The sequence below is a fragment of the Mugil cephalus genome, chromosome 2 (genome assembly GCF_022458985.1).
Source record: "Mugil cephalus isolate CIBA_MC_2020 chromosome 2, CIBA_Mcephalus_1.1, whole genome shotgun sequence".
Classification (NCBI taxonomy): Eukaryota; Metazoa; Chordata; class Actinopteri; order Mugiliformes; family Mugilidae; genus Mugil; species Mugil cephalus.
In genome coordinates, this window is record NC_061771.1 from 2186892 (window position 1) to 2208132 (window position 21241).

A 21241-nucleotide genomic window follows, 5' to 3' on the forward strand; every position below is an offset into this window, starting at 1 on the left:
AAGTAGAGTAGGAGACTGGACCGCCTCCTCAACTTTACTATTCTGTGCTGCCTTGAAAGGTAGAAATGCATTCAGTGCACTATGTTTAATTCCAGAGATGAACTGCCAACCTGTATGAAATACTCCCCCTTTCCAACACTAATAATGCATAAAAGTCAATATTTTGGCAAATCTTTGACATATCCAAGACTGACCAAAAAATTCCACCAGGCTTTTGTGTGTTATCATTAAAAATGTCAGCATCATGTAATCTGGCTAGCACTGAGAAGGTTAACACCATGATTATTCAATATTTGATCAGAACTGAAGTTGATCAAAACATTTACCTCAACATAGCAGAAAAAATATTAATATGTAGTATTTTTGGAAGTGGATATTTTGTCCTGAATGACTTAAGAGTGCAGTACATTTGAAATCCAATGCCACACAAAACAAATCATACATCAAAGTCAATATTCTAGCTAATATTGGACATAACAAAGACTGCTTTGAAAAAAAAAATGCAACATTAGTTTTATGGAAGATAACTCATTTTGGTGTTTTTGCCATAAATAACTGTGACATCAAGTAATCAAACTGGCATTTAACTACTCAAAATGATCAAATGTTCAGTAGGTTTTAACAGAGTTATTTAAGAGATTTGTCAATTTTAGTTTTTATAGCAGTTTTTTGGGGTATTGGGCATTTTTGTCCTTAAAGAGGGGAAATTAAACTGATGCCTAAGGGTAAAATGAAAAATAAACTGACAAGTGATTATAGGATGATGCAGTTTTACATGGATAAATTAATCCTAAATCATGAAGTGTGACATATGATATGTCTCGAAACAAATAAAGGTTTAAAAAAGTTGAGTTAACATCTTTTTTGTTGTTATTGTTCTGGTATAATTCCAGTAAAATTTATATTGAGTGATCTTTTAAACTGACCAAGGAAACTTGAAAATCGACAGCCAGCAACAACACACAAGCTTCGCCTGCTGAAACCTGAATCTCTGCAGGGACTTGAGGTGTTGATGACTGTGTCTTCAAAACAAGGAGGGATGTTGTTGTTGTTGATTTTTGTGGCAATCACCAAAAGTCTGACAAGCTGAATGGTTTTATCTCCAAACTTCCTGACAGTTGTATAGTTAAACTTATACTTTAACTTTCACACCTGAAGCAAACACATGTTTTGTATAAAAAGTACTGTATAATCAATGTTTAATTTGATTTGATTTGAAAAATATAGGAAGAGCTGCGAGTCTCTTTCCCCCCAGCAAACAAGGCATATAATATTTAACTATTACTCCTATAACAACGTGAAGACTCTTCCATCTTCAGTCCTTTAATACATTTATTCAAAATTGTCATTACTGTAAGCTTGATATGATGCACTTTCTTTTCACCACTTTTTTTTTCTTTTCACCAGACTTTTTTGTGTGTTTTCGCATTCAGGATAGGTCTCTTGCACAGAGCACGCCATCCATCACAGGCTGTGATGTAACTTGATGTCATTAATTTGGAGAATCTTCCTTCCTGAGGTCACACTGTGTAGTTCCATTATGTATATGTATTTGGACAATTGCTCATAAAATGTACTTTCTGACTATTATTGCAAACACAGGAGCTGTGGAAGAGCAGCATACAGACAAATAGACATACATACATACATACATACATACATACATACATACATACACAGAATCCCATACATGTAGGTGTAGTGTTAGTCTTTGCTGAGTTCAAATTTCTAATGGCTGTGGGGAAGAAACTATTTTTGAAACTGATGGTTTTGGTGGCCAGTGATCTGGTGATTTTAAAGGCTTTGTTTACAATCTGATTGTGATTGTGCATATTTCTACACCAGACTGTGATAGATGAGGTGATGAGGTGGTTAAGTGCCCTTGAGTAACTTGAAAGGCGCTTCTTAAATAAAATGCACGTGGTGCTTTCGCTGATGGCTTTGTAAAAACGGACCAGGAGGAACCTGTTCAGTCTGAACTTTTTTCATTGATGGAGGAAATATAGTCTTTGATGTCCTTTGAGGACATGAGGTTATTGGCTGGGAGTTAATGAAGACCGGGAGTTTTGTATATTGTTTCCGTCTGTTGTTTTGGAAGTGTTCAGTTGAAGGCTGTTGTCTGCAAACCATTTGACTGTGCTGTCCACTGTGTTCGGGTATTGTGATTTGTTGTTGTTGTTGAGGTCGATATTGTTATGGCTCATGATGAAATATGACTTTCATATGACTTGATGACTTATAGTCTTTATTTCAATAAACAAACTATTTGTTTACATCAGTCCCCAATTTTCGCACATTACAGTAAGTTAGGTGTTACGTGCTGCAACACTGAGAGTCAGTGTTATGTCGTCGTTGTCATCTGTAGCTAGTATGGCAGGACAGCTTTACAGTGCAGGTGCAAGTTTTAAGGGATTTGCTTACGTACATACAGAGAGGGTAGAGAGCTGTACAACTACATGACATAAACCATTAATAATTGCTTCATTTAACTTCATTTAACTAATAATAAAAAATAGATTAATCATTAGAAAAACAAATTGTTCTTACTGATTCTAGGCATACCTTCAGGGCAAGTGTGACTGGACATATAATGCTGATATCAATTATATATAGTTCTGTAAAAATGACCAATCCGTATACTAAAGCCCTCCTCATAAAACGTGTACCCAGCCTGTGGACCTTCTGCCACCAGTGCCAAGAGAAAACATTTTTAAAAGGGTGCGCTCTTCTCTGCGAGAATGCAGGGCTACTAATTGTGTGTGTGTGAGTGTGAATGGTTGTATGTCTCAGTGTTAGCCCTGCGATGGACTGGTGATCTGTCCAGGGTGTACCCCGCCTCTCGCCCGATGCCAGCTGGGATAGCTTCCAGCAACCTAGTGCATCCTAGTGCAGGATTAAGCAGTACAGAAGATGAGATGAGATCTGCAACCTTACAAGTTATGATGCACATATGACCCTAACAGAGGTCCAAATTATGATCGAAGTGAGAACAACATTACTGAGTAATGTGTGTGCATCTGGGCTGTGTCTTATATTTTCATGAGTCCATCTCTTTATGCAAGTATGTGTTTAACTGTGCAATACCCCCTTAGACTTTCTTTTAAGTCAGTGAATACAAAAGCATGTTACCACCTGAGAAATGATTAAATGACACCCTGCTATACATACTGTGAGCCTTGTAATGAATAAGGCCTAATTCTACATATGGGTTCCCATAAATGATTTATAAATGTCTTAGTGGGTCATGTCCATTCAGTTTTTGTTAAGATGTGGAATACAATGAAGAAGCACCTCTCACTGTGTATGTGCGTAGTGTTGTGTGAGCGTCCAACCTCTCTGGTACTGGGTGATAAGACAGAACTGTGAGCTACCTACCTTAAAATACAAAACAAGCAATTGCAAGTATTAAAATCAGTGAGGAGGCAAACACACTTCATGGAGCCGAGCCCCTGCTCACAGTGGTTCAGTTCCCAGAGGCTTAGATTATGGCATACACAAAACACCTGAGTTTCTTCATTGAAGAAAAACATATTCAAGAAATCAAGTTGTAGGTCAGGATAACCGCTTTATTCACATGATGTAATATGTGTCACTTTGTTTTTGTCATTTTAGAAATATTTTTTCACTATGTATAACATTAAAATATTTCAAGCCACTTCAGTTATTATAGTGGGGATACAGTTTTGACAAACAATCTAGCAGATTTATTTTGACAAGTGATATGTCAAGGTAGGATGGGTGTTGAGGTGAGGACCCAGGTACAGGACGATAAGGATGAGGCAGGAAGTTCAAACAAAAAGTATTTAATAATTAACAAAAAGCGCTGTACCACGCAGGAAAATCCAGAATCCAAAAATCAAAAGAAGCATGAACATGACATGGAAACATTGTAACATGGAAAACAAGGAACATGGGAACATGAGGGGTAACATTAACGACGCAACAAGGAACAAAGGGAAGGCAGGGCTATAAATACACATAAGGGCTGAGTGATGACAAGACACAGGTGAGACGCATGAGAACAATCAAACCAGGTGAAACCAATAAACTCTCAAGGGACAAGGCGGCACAAGACAGGAAATCCAGAATTTAAGAAAATAAAACAGGAAACACAACACATGACACAGACAGACATGACAAACCACAAGGGAAACCACAGACAGGAAACTAAGAAACGTGACGAAATAAAACAGGAAACACAAAAAGTGGCACAAAATAAAAGACAGAACCATGACATGGTAGAAGACTTTTTCCGGTAGTTTAACTTGCTTATGCTTTGTGAACTCGAAATGACTTGTGTCTTTTGTCAGATAATTTGAATTGGCAGCTAATGAGAAAATGCTTATTAGGAATTTTATTGTTTAATACTACTACTACTAATAATAATGATAATAATAATAATAATATTGACAAGCAGAAAACCATCGTATGTTTCTGCTCACTACCACTCTTTTTTTCTGTAATCCAAGTCCTTCACTGAAATTCACTAGTTTGCATTTAGACATAGACAGAAAATTAAACCATAAAAACAAATAGAGGAGCATCAATTCCGACACATCAGCGCAGACAAGGCAGACAATGAAAGAAAAGAGAAATCATTTTCACTTGTTGTAGAGAGCAGACAGCGACAGGCTCTGTGTATTTGTCTGACAGAGACACAATGAACAAAAGTAAATGGTACCTTGATTTGAAAAGATTCATTGTTTTTAGACGTAGACCATCAGGTATCCATTAGCCACTTGTCTAATAATGTCTTGGACCATTTTAATATCACACAAACTTAAAATATAATTTCAAAAAAAGAAAATCATGAATAGTCTTAATACTGTCTCAGAGTCCAAATGGCAGTTTCGTATTACAAAGGGAACAAGGATGCCAGGATGACATGGCAGGAGACAGATTATATTTATCAGCTGAGCACAAAAAGTCAATGCAATCTGAACGGATGCCAACGACACCTAGTCCATTGAAAATATGTTTGTTTCTTGCTGGAAGAAACAAACCTTACATGGGCTTCCTGTGCTGCTGTACTTTTGACAAGAACACCAGATACACAAAATTTTGAGTACTGGGTCATCTTGGTACCAGTGATTCACTAATGAAGACTGTGCTTTTTATTACAAGACACATTTTCTGTTGCTGCGCTTTGTGTCTTTATAAAGCCAGCACATATGAAAGTTCTTTAGAGACAAAAATGACCAAAAATAAAGAAACTTAACACAGGAAACACAACTGAAGATACAGATTGTCAGCCAGAAAGGGTACAGCTGCCACCAGATCACAAAGAAGTGCAGATGCAGTCCTTCAGAAGTTGGATTAAGTCTATAGAAATACAGACCAACCAACAACTTGGAAGACAAAGCAAGATCTGGGCGTCCAAGGGTTTCTCTAGCAAGAAAATACCTCATCTGTATCTATATGTGCAGGGAAAACCGCTGAATGACATCACAGGAGCTCCAACAGCAGTGGTCAAACCAAACTGGTGTCCAGTGTTCCACCGCACTGTACATGGTTGAATTTTAGATCATGGCTTAAGGTCCTACAAGGCTGTCAAGAAACCCCTGATCAATGAGAGACAGAGGTTAGCCCGGCGTCTTTGGCCCAAGCACACTGAACAGAATTGGACAGTCAGGAACTAGAAGAAGATTCTGAGAGTTCAGTTTCCAGCTTTATCTTCCTCCTGCTATCTCCATCATGTACAGAACCTACTGTCAAAAATGTCAGTATCATGGTTTGGGGATGCATGATTGCTGCTGGTGTTGGTCATCTCACTGTCTGTGATGGCGAATTGAACTGGCCATTCTCCAAACCCACATGCTCCCTTCTGCACATGCTCTGTTTCGTCAAAGTCCAAACTGGATCTTTCACCAAGATAATGCCCCTTGCCACACATCCAGGGCCAGTAGAACTTGGCTACAGGAGCAAAGTATCCAACTCTGAGAGTGGCCAGCTCAATCCCTGGATGATATGATATGATGGTTTATTTATTTTTCGTTCAGTTTTAACAGCTTTAACACATTCTGTTATTTGATGACTCTGATACCTACAGTGTTGAGAATTGTCATATTGAAACTGTTTTTTATTTTTTTTCCTGTAAACAATACACAATAAATATAATTCGTATTTGTTTTGTCTGTCTAATGCAGCCACACCTTTTGAAACACAAGAAAGATTTGTCCACAAATATATCATGACAATATTATATACAGTATATTCCTTTTTGTTGCTCGTTGGTGTGGCCCATTGGGACTTGGGTATTTCTATTCCATACTGGGTACATATGTTCCTGTACACTATCCTAGCCACATGTGTTTCTCCATATACGCTGACTTGACTAGCATCAGACATTCTCTTAGCAGCTCATCACTTGGGACCACTCTCTTGATGTACTCCTTGATTTTCAATGTTTCATCCTGGACCATGGCCTTCATGCTAACCAGTCCTCAGAGCTGAATAACTTCTCTCTGTGTTGCCTTTATCTTGGCCTCTAATTGCATCTTCCATGGCGGATGCTGCCTCTTATGTCCCAAGCCCATCCTGTACTCAAGCATCTCCAGGATTATTACTGCTGTACTGTATATCAGCTTATTGGTCTCAGTGATGGCATCTGGATGTTGGAACACTAACAGCTATTTCTTTGTTAGCCTTGATTCTGGGTTTTGAAGTATCCACTGGGCCCACATTCGCTGCATGTATCCCTGACAGTGGTGCCATACAGGGGGGAAAGTTAACAACCAGCATAATGGCAGCATAATATAACAAGTTGATCACTGTTATATGCCAATCTTTTATGACATTAACAAAGTTTAAATGAATTTTTATTTTTATTTATTATTTATTTATTTTTATTTATTATACAAGTGTACTATTATACAAGGGTATTTAATATACATTGTAACATAATCACAATAACAAGTAACAGTTTAATCCTGAAGTTCTTTCTCATTGTGAGTAGTTTTAGTGCTGAATGAGCAACATCCCTTTGTAATCTATATTATAAACATTAGCCTAACTTGCCTTTATGAAAAGAAATCTGTTGGACATCGTTTTTAAGCAACAAGACATTACGCTAGGAAAAAGGCCAGATTCAGTCCCTGATAGAAAATAATTGCTACACAAGACAAATCTGTTTCTTCAGGGATCTCAGTGCTCCATTTTCTCGTTTTATTGCAGTAATCCACATCTGGCATGTTGCGGGATCTTTGGGAATCCTATGGACAGATTTCCACTTATGTAACAATTTCCACTTTCCCCGACTATTCTGGCATGTGGGGACACAGCAAGCCCGAGGTTAATTATGTAGTTGCTCCCAGTTATCAACCTAATAATCATTAGAGGAGCGTCCTTTCCTGCCAATAGAGCTCTGGGAGCTGAAATCACTCAGCGCCCTTAATCACAACACTACTGTATTGGCAGGAAAGTGCGCTGTTTATAACATAGATCACAAAGGGATGTTGCTCATTCAGCACTAAAACTACTCACAATGAGAAGGAAATTTGAGGTTAAACAATTACTTGTCATTGTGATTACGTTACAATGTATAATAAATACACTTGTATAAATAAAAATAAAAAAGTAATTTAGTATACACTGGGGTTCATTTAGGCATTAATTTAAACTGTTAACATCATAAGAGAGGGGCATATAACAGCGACTATTTAGCACAGTGTGACAAAGAGATGCTTTTTTATCCAACAAACTCCAAGACATGATGTGCATCAGGAAGCCTGACTGTGTCTTTTTGGACGCTTCCAGGCTATCGTATGCCTTCAATGATGCCGGAGTAGGACGAAGGGAAGTTAATGATGTAGGTCTTTATATCTGGATACTCCAAGTGAGGAACATTGTGGGATATGATAAGAATATGTAATCCGTCTAGTTTTGCTTTGTTCTGGTAATGTTGTGTCTGTTTAAAGTCAACAAAAAAGTCACATGACACCTGGAGCGCTATATAGACATATATAAGTAAACACCGCATTGACTGTGGGGGGACATGCCTAAAGCACCACCATCTTGGTACAGTGCCAGCAGAGGCAGCGGTGCATGTAAACGAAGGAAAGAGGTATTCTGCAATTTTAAAGTAGAATTATTTGCTAAATTTTTGATCGATTTCCAAACGGGTGCTTGGATTTTTAAAAATGCTGGTTTTGCTACCCAAACACAAATCATTACCTTCCTAAAATAATAATAATAAATAATGCATTAGTTTTATGTAGCGCCTTATCATAGACACTAAAAGCGCTTCACAATTGTTTGCATTATTGCAATTCGCGCCTACGGCCTCTCCATCTAACATAATAATAAAATAATGGCCTATGTCATTTTTTTGCCGAAATATTTTTAATAATGAATATCATACATTTATTCACAGGTATGATGTAAGTAAAGGATAATATAGAGAGAGCAAGTTGTTGAAATAAATCCTGACAGGACAGACAGAGTGTCCCTAGCAACACTCAAGGTCTGTTACATGGGGCATTGTGATTGGTTGGCTAGAATACAGCATCTAGTAGACCTAATAATTATTAATGGTGGAATTATTTTTGTTCTTTATCTCTGGCAACTTTTCTCACATTTTCAAGTGTTCTCAAAGGCATTATTTTGTGAAGACAGTGGTAACTGGCAGTGAAACGAGAAGTTTTTCTAATAATATTGGCTTTGATTTAGTATTTATTTATTTATTATTTATTCTCTGTCTCTGTCTATATATCTATCATGTCTGACGTTTGTAACGAACAAACCCAGTGAAAATAGCTTGACAATTGAGTGATTGCTATAACTTTAATGTGTAGATACATCATTCTTCTTTAGATGCCTTCATGGCCTACATCACTGAGACATCATAGTGTTAGCTGGGGGCAACACAGATGGACACTTGAAGCGAATACTGTCACTTTCAACCATGAAAATGTCATCTTGCTGTATTTTTGTCTGCTGCAACTGAAAAAACAAAAACACTGATTTGTTCATATCAGGTCAGATTAATATGCAATGCATCAGTTTCAGCCTGAATACATCCTGGGTTAGATTAAATCGTGACAGAAATTATATTAAATTAATCCTTATTCGTGGGATTCTTGTTACATGTTAATGCTAATGCTCACTGCTATGTTAACGCAATGTTAGTTGTGTGTTTCAGGGGTGTCCAAGCAGAAGTTTTTACTTTACCCTCCACAGCGGTTCTGCTTACTTCTTGTAATTACAAGATATTAATATCTTGTAAATAAAATGCTTCAATTGACAGCCCTTCATATGGACCAAAGTCATTGTTCAGCATACAGAACCCTGGTAGAGGGAGCCCTAGCCGCCTGCAGGGTAGCCATAACAGCAGGACTCAAGTCATAGGGAGGTTACCGTCCTAGTACTAGTACTGCAGGTGTGAGTGGAAAAGGAGGAAAGGCATACCACAGGGCCACAGGGCCACTGGCCCACCAGACCGTCCACCCCCAGCGTTCCTGGACCCCGCCATGGAGTACCGCAGCAAACAATGGTTGGTCTCTTGTGAGGCAAGGAGGTCTACCTGGGCCTTTCTGAACCGCGCCCAAATGGCGTCCACAATCTCTGGGTGAAGCCTCCAATCCCCCTGGGAGTTCAATACTCCCAGCAAGTAGATGGCCTTCAGGGACATGTCCTGAGCATGAGCCCAGAGTAGGAGTTTGTGGGCCATGACTGCAGACCCCATTGGTTGTTGATGTAAGCAACCACCGTTGAATTGTTAGTCCGAACCAACACATGCTTCCCCCGTATTAACAGCCTGAAATACACCAAGGCCCAATACAATGTCTCTAGTTCAAGCAAATTGATGTGAGCCCCTCTCCAAAAGGGACCCTACTGACCCTATGGTTCTCCCATTGGGCCCCCCAAACTGTCTCTGAGGGATCCGTTGTTATGGTTACCCTGTAGCACACTGGGCCCAGTGCGACGCCATGCCCAGGGCAGTGGTCACAGTATGTGCACTCAAACTGAAACCATACTCACGCTCTCCAGGAGGAGAAAAAGAGACTGGGCAGGTGATCCTGCAGGTGCATGAGCAGGCTCTGATTACGCCCAGGGGCGGATGTGTTAACTTGCCATTACGTGGCGATACGGTGGCATGTTGACCTGATATGAAATACAACAGTCACAATGTTGCCTGGTAGCAAAGGAAAATCATCTTTTAAAAGGAGAAAGGAGACAAAATGGGTGCCCCCAATGTACCCTCTATAGTCTGAGTGGTAGAAATTAACTTGTTGTTCATAGTGACGCAGCCCATACCATGCCATGGCAGCCATGGCAATAGAACCCTGAACCCTGAAGAGCAGACACACACAGAGAGGAGGCTCACATTGTCCGCCAAAAAAGTAAAGACCCTCATATCATTCCTCATTAACCTCAGCTGTGGACCTGGTCGCTGTGGTAACAGAGTCTCACACAAACCACCAAAACATTATGACCACCTCAGACCAAAACAGCATTATAATAGCCACTACAACATTGCCACCCTCAAAATTCCCACGGGAGTTTTATAGTTGTCTTTGTCTCTACCCCTTTTATCACGTGAAAACAGATGAGCCAGCATCAGATCTGTCACCCCTAAACCTTCCCCCTCCCTGTCCCAGTGAAGAAAGTGAGCAACATTGTGTTCAGATGCAAGTTAGCATCATTGCAGGGAGCCTGTGGGAATTTCTCTCATTTTACAAACAGCAGCTGCACCAATAACATGTACTGCATCTGTTGCTATGTTTGCAATCTATTGGTGGAACATAGTCTACACAAAACTGTAGGTTAAGAGAATTTTATTTATTTATAAAATTTGGTGGGTGGTAATGTGATTTGATTTCATGGGGCCCAGCATCATTCCAACAACTATGTCTGTTCCAGTAGCCCATTTCTCATTAGGTTGCCCTGGTTCCCTAGCACTTGACCCGGACCATGTTAACCCGGGCGACATCCAGTGGTTGACTCCGTCATTTTTGTGTGATCTCATGTTCCAGAGGTAGGCATTGGTAGCATTAAGCATTTTTGCCTCAGGATCCTCACTGAAATAAGAAAACGAAGGAGCGTTTGGTTAGATGCAGAACAGCCCTGTTAATGTAAACATCACCAAATTTTGGCAAAAATGAGTCATGAAGAGTGTGAATCGAGGTAGCATTTCAAAAAACATTAATCGTGCAGCCCTATCAGAAAAGTGGCAGCAGATGCCTTGAACTAATAGTAGGTTTCTTTTTGTTTTGGATGCATTTCTGAAAGCTAGGGTTTCGGTTATGATTAGCAGTCTCCTCTGTGCTGAGAAGCAGAGGCAGATACGCCTTTTCATCTATTCATTATTTATTTACAAGGTTTTAACAATACCGATATATCCCAGTGGTGCCCTGGGTCTGCTCGATGTGTGGATAAAAATGCTAAAAAGAAGCCAGAAAAATCAGTTCATGGAGCATGTATTCAGCTGTATGTTACACCAGAATGCCAGATTTTGTTAAACATTGTTAGTTTATTTCCTTGGCTTGAGGTATTACCCTTCTCAGCAGGACGTTTCCAAATTGATTGATAACATGTTTAGGTGCTGTGTTAGGTAAAGATATTAGAGAAAAGATATAAGTAATAAGTAAAGATATATTCGTTTTCTTTTTGGCAGGAAGTCAGTTGTTTTTGGACTAGAGGCTTATTGAAATAGGAAATTACCCCAAACCACACTGCTTCTTTTGTCCTAAGTAAGTACTTTAAGCCAAATTGCAGTCTTTTCCAAAAGCTCAATAAGTAATTTTGTTACCCAAACCTAACTAACTATAGACTGCTGTTATTTTAAATAATGAAGTTATTATAACTTAAGTTTCAAGAACTAGACCACATCCCATATCATTCAACTTTCCATTGAATGGTGGTTCTTGTGAAGTCAATCTTAATCATCCATCTAACCTTAACCCTAACCCCTAATGCTGATCCATCATATTATCATTAAAATGTGATAAGTCTTCCTGTTAGGGATGTAACGGTATTTGTATTCGTCCCATCCCGGAACGGTACGGGCGTCGCAGTTCGGTGCACGCAGTCACACGACGAATACGTCTGAGTGAGTATTTAAAAAACGTCCTCACGTCAATTCAGGTCGCGTTAATGAGCCTGAAAGCTGCCAGCAACTGACATTACAGAAGAAGCAGCAGCAGAAGAAGAATGGGGAGTGTTGAGTTGAGCCGTCGGCTTTACTTAAGTCACGCGTATGGGAGCACTTCGGTTTCCCAGTGAACCCTCCGCGTCGTCCATTAATTCTGATGATGGACACCTCGTCAGGCATTAACCCGCATAAACCATGGTCGCTTACGAAATAAATAAATATTATCTCAATTATTAATACGTTAATGTTGCTGTTTTTTTTACCGTTTAAATCATAAGTTTTTCGAGCGGACTATACATCTCCCGTCCGCAGGCGTTGCAGCAGCTACAAAGTGTCATTTCCAAAGGCCAGTGCACTTACCGCGTGTGTGTCTAGAGGATCATGCAAAATTCCCAGTCCACAGATTTCCTAAATCGTTTTTTTATTGCAAGAAATATTATCCACCATTCACTCATTGTGAATGGTGGATAATATTTCCATCATTCCACCGTGTAACCTTGTGTCGCATCTCCTTCTACTTTTCATATTGTCTTCTCTCGTTCTCATCTGCTGCATCCCGGACTTCAAAATTCACCAAATAGGTTAAAGTTAACTGTAAAATAACTCAGGTTTTGTCAACTGTATTGCCGTTGTGGTAAATAAACTGAAATAACGTATGTTCTGTGTTTCTGTTGCCACGGTTACTAAAAGCAATCATTTAGAACTGTCATCATTTAATTTGACCGGAACTTATGGGTGTCCATTATCACTTTTTAATGTACACCCCGCAGCCAATCAGAATTGAGGATTCACCCAGACCATGGTTTAAGTAAGGGTTCATTTCCGACGAGGTGAAAGTATGTTTAACTTTTTACAACAGGAGATGGTTTTAATTTTGCAGTTTCTGTTCAAAATAAATGAAAAAAGCTAGTCTTATACATGTCTGACTTTTTGTTGCTATTTTCCCGTACCGAACCGTGACCCCCATACCAAGGTACGTACTGAACCATGACTTGTGTGTACCGTTACTCCCCTACTTCCTGTGCATTCAAAAGATGCTGTCTTTTGTCATGTCACACATACTGTTTCATATTTTACCGTCACTTTGCAAAGCCCATTGTTTTGCAAAGGCTCATTATTTTGTTCTTAATTTGCTTTGTCTCCTGACTCTTCACACCCACTACAGTCTAATCTGGCAACTCAACCCTGAGTCACATGTGAACAGTTATACCTTTGAATAACACACGTGCTGACATCAGTCTTCAAACAACACAATTATAACAAAAGTACAGATCCATCTGCAGACTACAGCTTGATAATGGGTACTTTAAAATACATTAAATTTCACACTATTTGTGACATTTCTCAACTGTGAAAGCTACAACTTTTGTCCAGTTTACTGCACTTGCTTTCACAGTATTTGGTTATGTGTTGAGATGAAGTTGTTAACAGCATTAAATGCACATCTTTCCACATATGCCTGCACAACCAAGCAAACTAAACATGTTTGTTAATAGTAGCAGGAGACAAAAGTACTGTTTGTGTCTTGTCAATCAAATCACCTGTAAGCACTAGCCTATAGTTTATTGGAGAACCTTCCTCTTAATTGATGCCATCTGGAAGAGACTTGGTCATTCTGGCAAAAGTGCATCCACTTGGAGGTGCTTGAATAGCTTCTTCAGTCTCACTGACTTTCAAATCTAGCCCATTCATTTTCTTTGATGTAATGGATGTTAAAACCTTCAACTGAGGTACAGAGTGATTCCTTTTCCTATTCTTTGTGCTCCACTTTTATAAGTATCATGCAAACTCATGTTGCTGCCACAAATGAATCAAACCTTGCACCCAGTTTGGATACTCAGAGTTGTGATAAGAGGCTGACGACATGCAAGCACAGTGAAAGCTCCAAATCCATTTTGGGAATGTATCATCTGGTTCTCAGACATTCTGATCGATTTAATCCTCCTCTCTGACAGGCACATTTTTAGTTACACTGCTCTGGATCGAACGAGAGAAAAAGGGTGAAAGGAAGGCAAGTGAAATGCTAGTTTTCTAATAAAGATTATTTTAATAGAAAAAGAGCAGTGAGAAACAGCAAAATTTGCCTCGCACATATGTTCACAGCTTCCCTCTTTTGAAGCTGATGGAAGAAGTGAGTGGTGTGTAAATGGACAGAAAAAGGGTCCAAGTCAGTCCAACAAGGAAAAAGCTGATCAATTTATGTCAAATCAGGTGGTTGTGCAACCTTAGCTCTCAATATTTTCGTCTATATACAGCCACCTTAGCACTCAATTCTCACTATATCTCTTGCACCTCCTCCATTATTTTTAAACAATACAAGGCCGTGGCATAATCTTGCTCAAAGACATAAAGAGCATCCATAATGTGACAGTTCTGCCAGAAAACACAAAGTAATTACATCAGATATGACGTAATTTGATAAAAAACGAACATCAACAGTTCCACACAACCAACAACTACTTGATCTGTGAACTATTTGTGATGCTTCACCACGTTAAAATACACTAGCAGTCAAAGGTTTCGGCACTCTCTCATTCAATTCAATGAGACAGTGTGTCCAAACTTTTGACTGTGTATGCTGAGTGTATGCTGTTTTTGTCCATACGCTTAAACTACAGCAGCCATTACAGGTATTCTAGTAATTTCCTTCACAAGCAGAATGTCACAACAACATATTTACCTTGTGGGAGAGCATATGATTACTTAAGTATCTTTTCCTGTGTTCCCTTGACGTTTCTGTTATTTTCTTCTCCAGACTAACACTGTACTGTATTAAGATTATTTGAAATGGGGGTGATTACTGCCACATTTAAACTCACACACCTAGTAAACCTTGATTTTATCCTGTAAGAGTATAATGGGGATGCCTCCCAGCGAGAAGGTCCGGGTTCGAGTCCAGCTCAGGCCTTTCTGGGTGGAGTTTGCATGTTCTCCCTGTGTTCGCGTGGGTTCTCTCTGGGTAATCCGGCTTCCTCCCACCTCCAAATACATGCTCGTTAGGCTGTGAGTGTGAGTGTGAATGGTTGTCTGTGTTAGCCCTGCAATGGACTGGTGACCTGTCCAGGGCATGCCCCGCCTGTAGCCCGATGCCAGCTGGAATAGGCTCCAGCAACCCCCGCGACCCTAGTGAGGATTAAGCGGTACGGAAGATGAGATGAGTATAATGGGGACTTCCTCCACCTCTACTCGGACAGGTGACTGGAGGCTCACAGGGCTTAGGAGACATTTTAAAATGGCTTTCAGGCTGGTTGTGGTGTTCAGCAGGAAGAAGCAAAAAGCAATGCTCCTGTAAAAATGGTTAACATTTGAACATTGAACTTGAAAAATTTATGTTCACGCCACAGCAAGTAAATGCAAACATGCGTATCCAAGAATAACAGAGAATAACAATTTGAAATTTTGTCTGAAAGAAAGGAGATTAATTCTAAAATGTGAAAACTCACCCTTAATATTTCTCCACAAAGAAAATTCAGTTCACAGTTAACTCAGTCTTCTGTTCCATTAAGCATACCTTGGCCATGTCCTCTATGGAGAAAAACCACACATGCAAACACCTTTTAGAGATGAAGAAAACAGCAGGGGAAAGAGTCAATTATTACTGCATAAACAGAACTCCAACATCGACTTAAATGTGATTTCTCTCAGGGAACTCAGTCAAACAGTTTTAGCACAACTGTCTCAGATCACTGCAGTTAGAGTTGAGGTGACAGAGTATTTGAGGTGCTTCTTTCCAATATCAATGTACTTTTACGCATGTATCAAAGAAATATACTATGCATGTCCTATCTTGTCTGACATATGCCCTTCCTTTGTTCATTCTGTCTTCTTTTATTATCACTGCTGTCTTGTTTCATTGCTTCAGTATAACAGATGATCCCCTTTAACACGAAGTTTGAGACTGAACACAAACTACACACCTATGATGTGGGATGCTGACAACATACAAAGGATTTTTCTCGCGGATTTGACAGACTTTGTTCACAGTCCACTTACAAGCATCTTCCTGCATTTCCAGCATTCTGCAATAGCTTGTACAATCTAAAATCCTGTCGGGATACATGTAGTGCAGGCGTATTATTTTAAAATATCTGCACTTAGCTCATAGGTAAATCTTCTGTCGTCATTCAGAAGTTGCAGCAGATTTTGTCTCGTTCCTGCTCATCAAATGACCAAATGGCTTTGAGCAACAAACATTTTTATCAATTTGCTGCAGAGGTCCGAAACTGTTATTAGTAAATTTTGCACACTTCTCCATCCAATGGGAATGACTAAATCCAGGCTTCGAGTGAAGAAAAAGAAAGGGAATCTTGTCCTTGTCATAACTTATTCTAGACATGTCCTACTTCCAGTGTCTCACACAAATAAATCTGTTGTCTGTGGCAATGATTACATTACATTGCAGAGGTGCATAGTTTATTTTTGCAAATTAGGTTGCTGTGAGCTTGTTATCTGGATCAGAGAATTCACATAATAGATTTGATGCTTGGGTTGCTCTGTGTCTGCTGAAAATGTAAAGTATTTGCTACAGCCTAATGGTTCCTTGCTATTGCTTTATTTAATTACTATTATTTTTTATGAGAGGGTACATTTAAACACCCTACACCCTCACTTCCCTCCCTTTCATCACATTCACTCTGTGCTGACAATTGTGTTTACCTGTAGTTTATCTGCACTAATTACGAACACTAATTGCTAGTTTATCTGGTGTATTAATCACAAAAGCTATCCCGGTTGTTATTTTTCAAAACATATTTCCAAATGTTGAAATAATCCCTCCTCCCTGTTCCCGTCTACTCCTTATTGATCACCTATTAAAAATTATGCAAATGCAGCAAATCTAAATTGGGCCCAAAAGTTTATATTATATTAAAGTTATCATGGACCAATCATCTTGATTTTCTTTTATATTAATCATCACGTTCCTTCAACTGCTCCTTATACATGTCAGTTTCACAGCAACTGTGGTAGAACCCCTAGAATAGCTATACAACAGAGCATTAAGCTAAATGACAGAACCCCACCTTCTTATTATCACTTCTAACACTGTTTTTCGTTTACAAATGAACATGGACCAGCTCTCTCTCTGGTATATATTCACAAAAAAACACAGGAAAAAAAACAGGACTTGGTACCAGGTTAGGCAAGAGAGGTGACTGTGAGGTCCAAAATAGAAGAACCACCTTTGGACAAAATGTGATAAAATGGCAAAGCACCACTCTTTCCAGTTTCAAGGCAAACTAAAACTAAAAAGTTACAATCATTCAGTTATGTGTACACAAGTATTTCTATGTATGCTATGTATGGTTTTGTGCAATAGTGTGTACATAATACAAATATGTATGACAACTCAACTTAGTGCAATATCTGTATGCATCTGCATGTGCAAATGTGTGTTATGGGCATCATGCAATACAACTCGGCACTCAAGCACTTTAACTTTCCATCTGAAATTCTTTTGGTAGCCCAACTCCTGGCCTGTCCCATGACCCGTGGTCATATGGTCACTTTGTGTGTAGCTTGCCTGTTAATTAGTATTGTACTGTTTTCGCACAGCAGTCTCAGTACGGATGGAAATAAGCATCTTTACTATAATCCGGCATGTTTACATTATATGTTGTGCATTGTCCCTTTCAATAAATGGACTGAAACTGATTTAAAAATGTGATGCTAAAAACTACTGAAACATAGAAAAGTACAATGCCCCTGGGCCTTGGACCTGCCAAGAAAAACTCAGGAATCATCCTGGAAGTGTGTGAGGACATATCTGCAGCCTGTCAGCTATTCCTTATTTGAAAAATTGCTCCACTGAAGATTGTTTGAGATAACAAATAATTTCCCCCATTATCCATTATGGAGGTGGATATCTCAAAACCTGGCAGAGAAGCATTCTGGATCATCACTGTCTGGACACTGTCTGTCCGTGATGACAGCATACGTTTCGTGGAAAAGCCTCCAGATTCAGAGAAAAAACACGTTCGATGCCACAACTCCCCAGGACCTAATTAATCTGGGAGGGTACTGTACTGACACTTTACACAGATGTGCACACAGTCATACTCTCCGTATAGATCATGTTATTGGTTTAGTTGCAATGAGTTGCCAATTCAGTTTTCTGAACGCATACACGCATAGGGCACCCTTGGAACCCGCAAATGTTTATGATAGAGACCTGTGAGGGGTCCAAATAGGGGAACTGACGCGATCTAGCGGTACTGTGTAGAAAACGTTTCGGGCCGGTGGGAAGCATTTCAACCCCCCAGATAAATTGCAGTGTAATGACAAGAAATACCTGTTGTCCTCGTGAGCCATCGGTAAAGGTTGATCTGCCGAGATGAATCTGGCAAATAATTGTTAAAATGAGTAAAACGCGTAAAGGAATGCTCCCAAATTTGGACGTTTTACACCAACATGCTACTTACTGTACAGTAGTGTGCGCTCTTTACGCAGTTATTTGGAGCTCTGGGGACACGATTCGAATTGTGTTTTAGTTCATGTTTCAAAAACATAAACCGCTTTTCCCCATTAGGAATGCTTTCCCTTTTTTTTTTTTAATTACCGCATACATATCTGAACACACAGATTCTAAATAACTATACTTTGAGACAACATTTGAACCAAACCTCTGCAAAACACATTCACACACGCACACACGAACACGCTGAGCAGTTTTCTACAACCTACAATTAGGTCTGTCTAATCTGAATATCCTCCCGTTTGGGCAACAGCTGCAGCGCACTCGCAACTCCACAGAGCGTCGCAGACTCCGGGTGAAGATGCTCTCTCAGTCTCTTCAGTCACTCATCACCAGGAGCTGCGTTATCATCACTGCGGACAGAAAGCGCACGGCTCTACTCATAGAGTAAAGCCCCGGCGGATTAAAATATATTCAGTATTACAATTCGATTCACTCATTTCCTATAAGACGGATTTTCGGTTGCAGTCTGTTTGAGAAGCATTGACTTGGGGGGCTGGCGCACGGCTGACAGTTTTTGTTACCACAACATTTACTAACTTGGATATACTTTGGATTTTCATTCATGGATTTCTTTAACGGCTCAAATGTTACTGTCAGTGGCACAAATTCGACAGCAGGTAGGTTCAGCATCGTTTCACACTTGTGTCTGAGCGTAATAATCACACCCAACACCACATCAACAAAAATCCAAATGATGCAGTAGTTGCCCTCTTTTATTTTGTCTCATTCTATATCCATCCAGCCTACATTAGGTGATATGTAGGTCGTTTTAAAAAACATGCAAGTAAAACCGAAAGGAAAAATGAAATAAAATTAAGGGAGAGAGAGAGAGATCCACACTACACTATTAACTGTTGTCTGTAGTGTAACGTGAATCTCTATTATTATCAAGAGGAAGAAATCTGTCTCCATAATTGCTAGTGTTGTTGATATTAAAGGTCATTTGGGAGATGACTATATGAATATTGTAGCTACATACATAACTTTTAATACCATGACTGAATATATTGCACAACCTTTTTCCCCTTTTCTTTCTTTCTTTCTTTCTTTCTTTCTTTCTTTCTTTCTTTCTTTCTTTCTTTTTTTTACTATAACATAGAAGAAATCTGTAAAATACTCCTCTTTTTGTCTCCAGTTGAAGTTGGGGCCCTTCACTGCAGTGCCATCCTCCCTGTCATCTTCGGAATCATCTGTTTTTTGGGTATCATAGGAAACTGTATTGTCATGTACACCATTATGAAGAGGACAAAGTGTCGTGCTAACCAAACTGTTCCCGACATTTTTATCCTAAATTTGTCAATTGTTGATCTCCTGTTTCTTCTTGGGATGCCATTCCTCATTCACCAGTTGCTGGGTAACGGTACCTGGCACTTTGGAGCAGCTATGTGTACGGTCATAACTGCGCTTGACTCCAACAGCCAGATTGTCAGTACTTACATCCTCACTGCGATGACTCTCGATCGTTACTTGGCTACAGTCCATCCCATCCGCTTCAATTATGTCCGTACTCCCTGTGTGGCTGCACTAGTCATTGGACTAGTATGGGGACTGTCCTTACTCACCATCATCCCTGTGTGGATGTACGCAGGTTTAATGTCTCTCCCAGATGGCCTGGCAGCCTGCGCTCTCCTTCTACCTGATCCAGTTACTGATACATACTGGTTTACACTTTACCAGTTTTTCTTGGCCTTTGCGATACCCTTGGCCATTATCTGCCTGGTGTTCTTCAAGATCCTCCAACACATGTCCACAAGTGTAGCACCACTGCCTCTGCGGAGTTTGAGGGTGCGCACCAGGAAGGTGACCCGCATGGCAGTGGCCATCTGCCTGGCTTTCTTCATCTGCTGGGCTCCTTACTACATTCTCCAACTCGTCCACCTGGGGGTGCAGAGGCCAAGCATAGCTTTCTCCTATGCCTACAATATTGCCATTAGCATGGGCTACGCTAACAGTGTCATCAATCCATTCCTGTACATTATCCTCAGTGAGACCTTCAAAAGGCAGTTTCTCAGGGCTGTGCGCCCACTTAACAAAAAGTTCAGGGTGAACCCAAGCACCACAGATGGCGGCAGCTTGATTGTGAGGATGGTACCTGAGGAGGCCCAACAGATGCCAGCTTCAGGGGAGATGATACCATGCAATGCAACCCCACAATGAATCAATAAGTAAGAATCAATAACTAAATATCAAATTATGATATTAGTATGTGTCTGTGTAACTTGTAATGGGTGATTGGAAATGTACACATCCAATCAATCCTTTTTTGAAATCATCTATGTAGTAGTTTTCAGCTAAGACCTGCATAAGTCTGCTGCCTCACTTATATTCAGGTCAAGCACTCAATATCATTGATTTACCCAGGTATATTTTTTGAAACTGCAGCTTCCTACAACTTCACACTGGGCTTGAGCTCAATTTAGTTATTACTCATTCAGCACATTTAAACAAAATGGCCAGCTCAGTGCAGTGACTTAGGCAGGTTTGCTGTGAATGTTCAGATCGAAAACACAATTAATTCGCTTGAGTTTGCACAGCCAGGACAAACAGTTAATAACACTTTATAGTAAAGCGGTGCCACTGAAATACAACAACAAAGTTGTATTGCTTGACTGTAGTCAGCCAGTGGACATAACAGTATAGGCATTTACCAAAAGATGCTATCCTCCATGAACACC

At 39.8% G+C, this 21241-nt stretch overlaps 1 protein-coding gene across 1 annotated transcript; it reads left to right on the forward strand.

Moving 5' to 3' along the window:
* Positions 1–18930: 18930 nt before the first annotated feature.
* On the forward strand, positions 18931–20723 carry mchr1a (melanin-concentrating hormone receptor 1a). The gene is made up of 2 exons (XM_047579099.1): positions 18931–19183; positions 19702–20723. The coding sequence occupies exons 1-2, from the start codon at positions 19129–19131 to the stop codon at positions 20721–20723; spliced, it is 1077 nt and encodes a 358-aa protein (XP_047435055.1). The 5' UTR covers positions 18931–19128.
* The last annotated feature ends 518 nt before the right edge of the window (positions 20724–21241 follow it).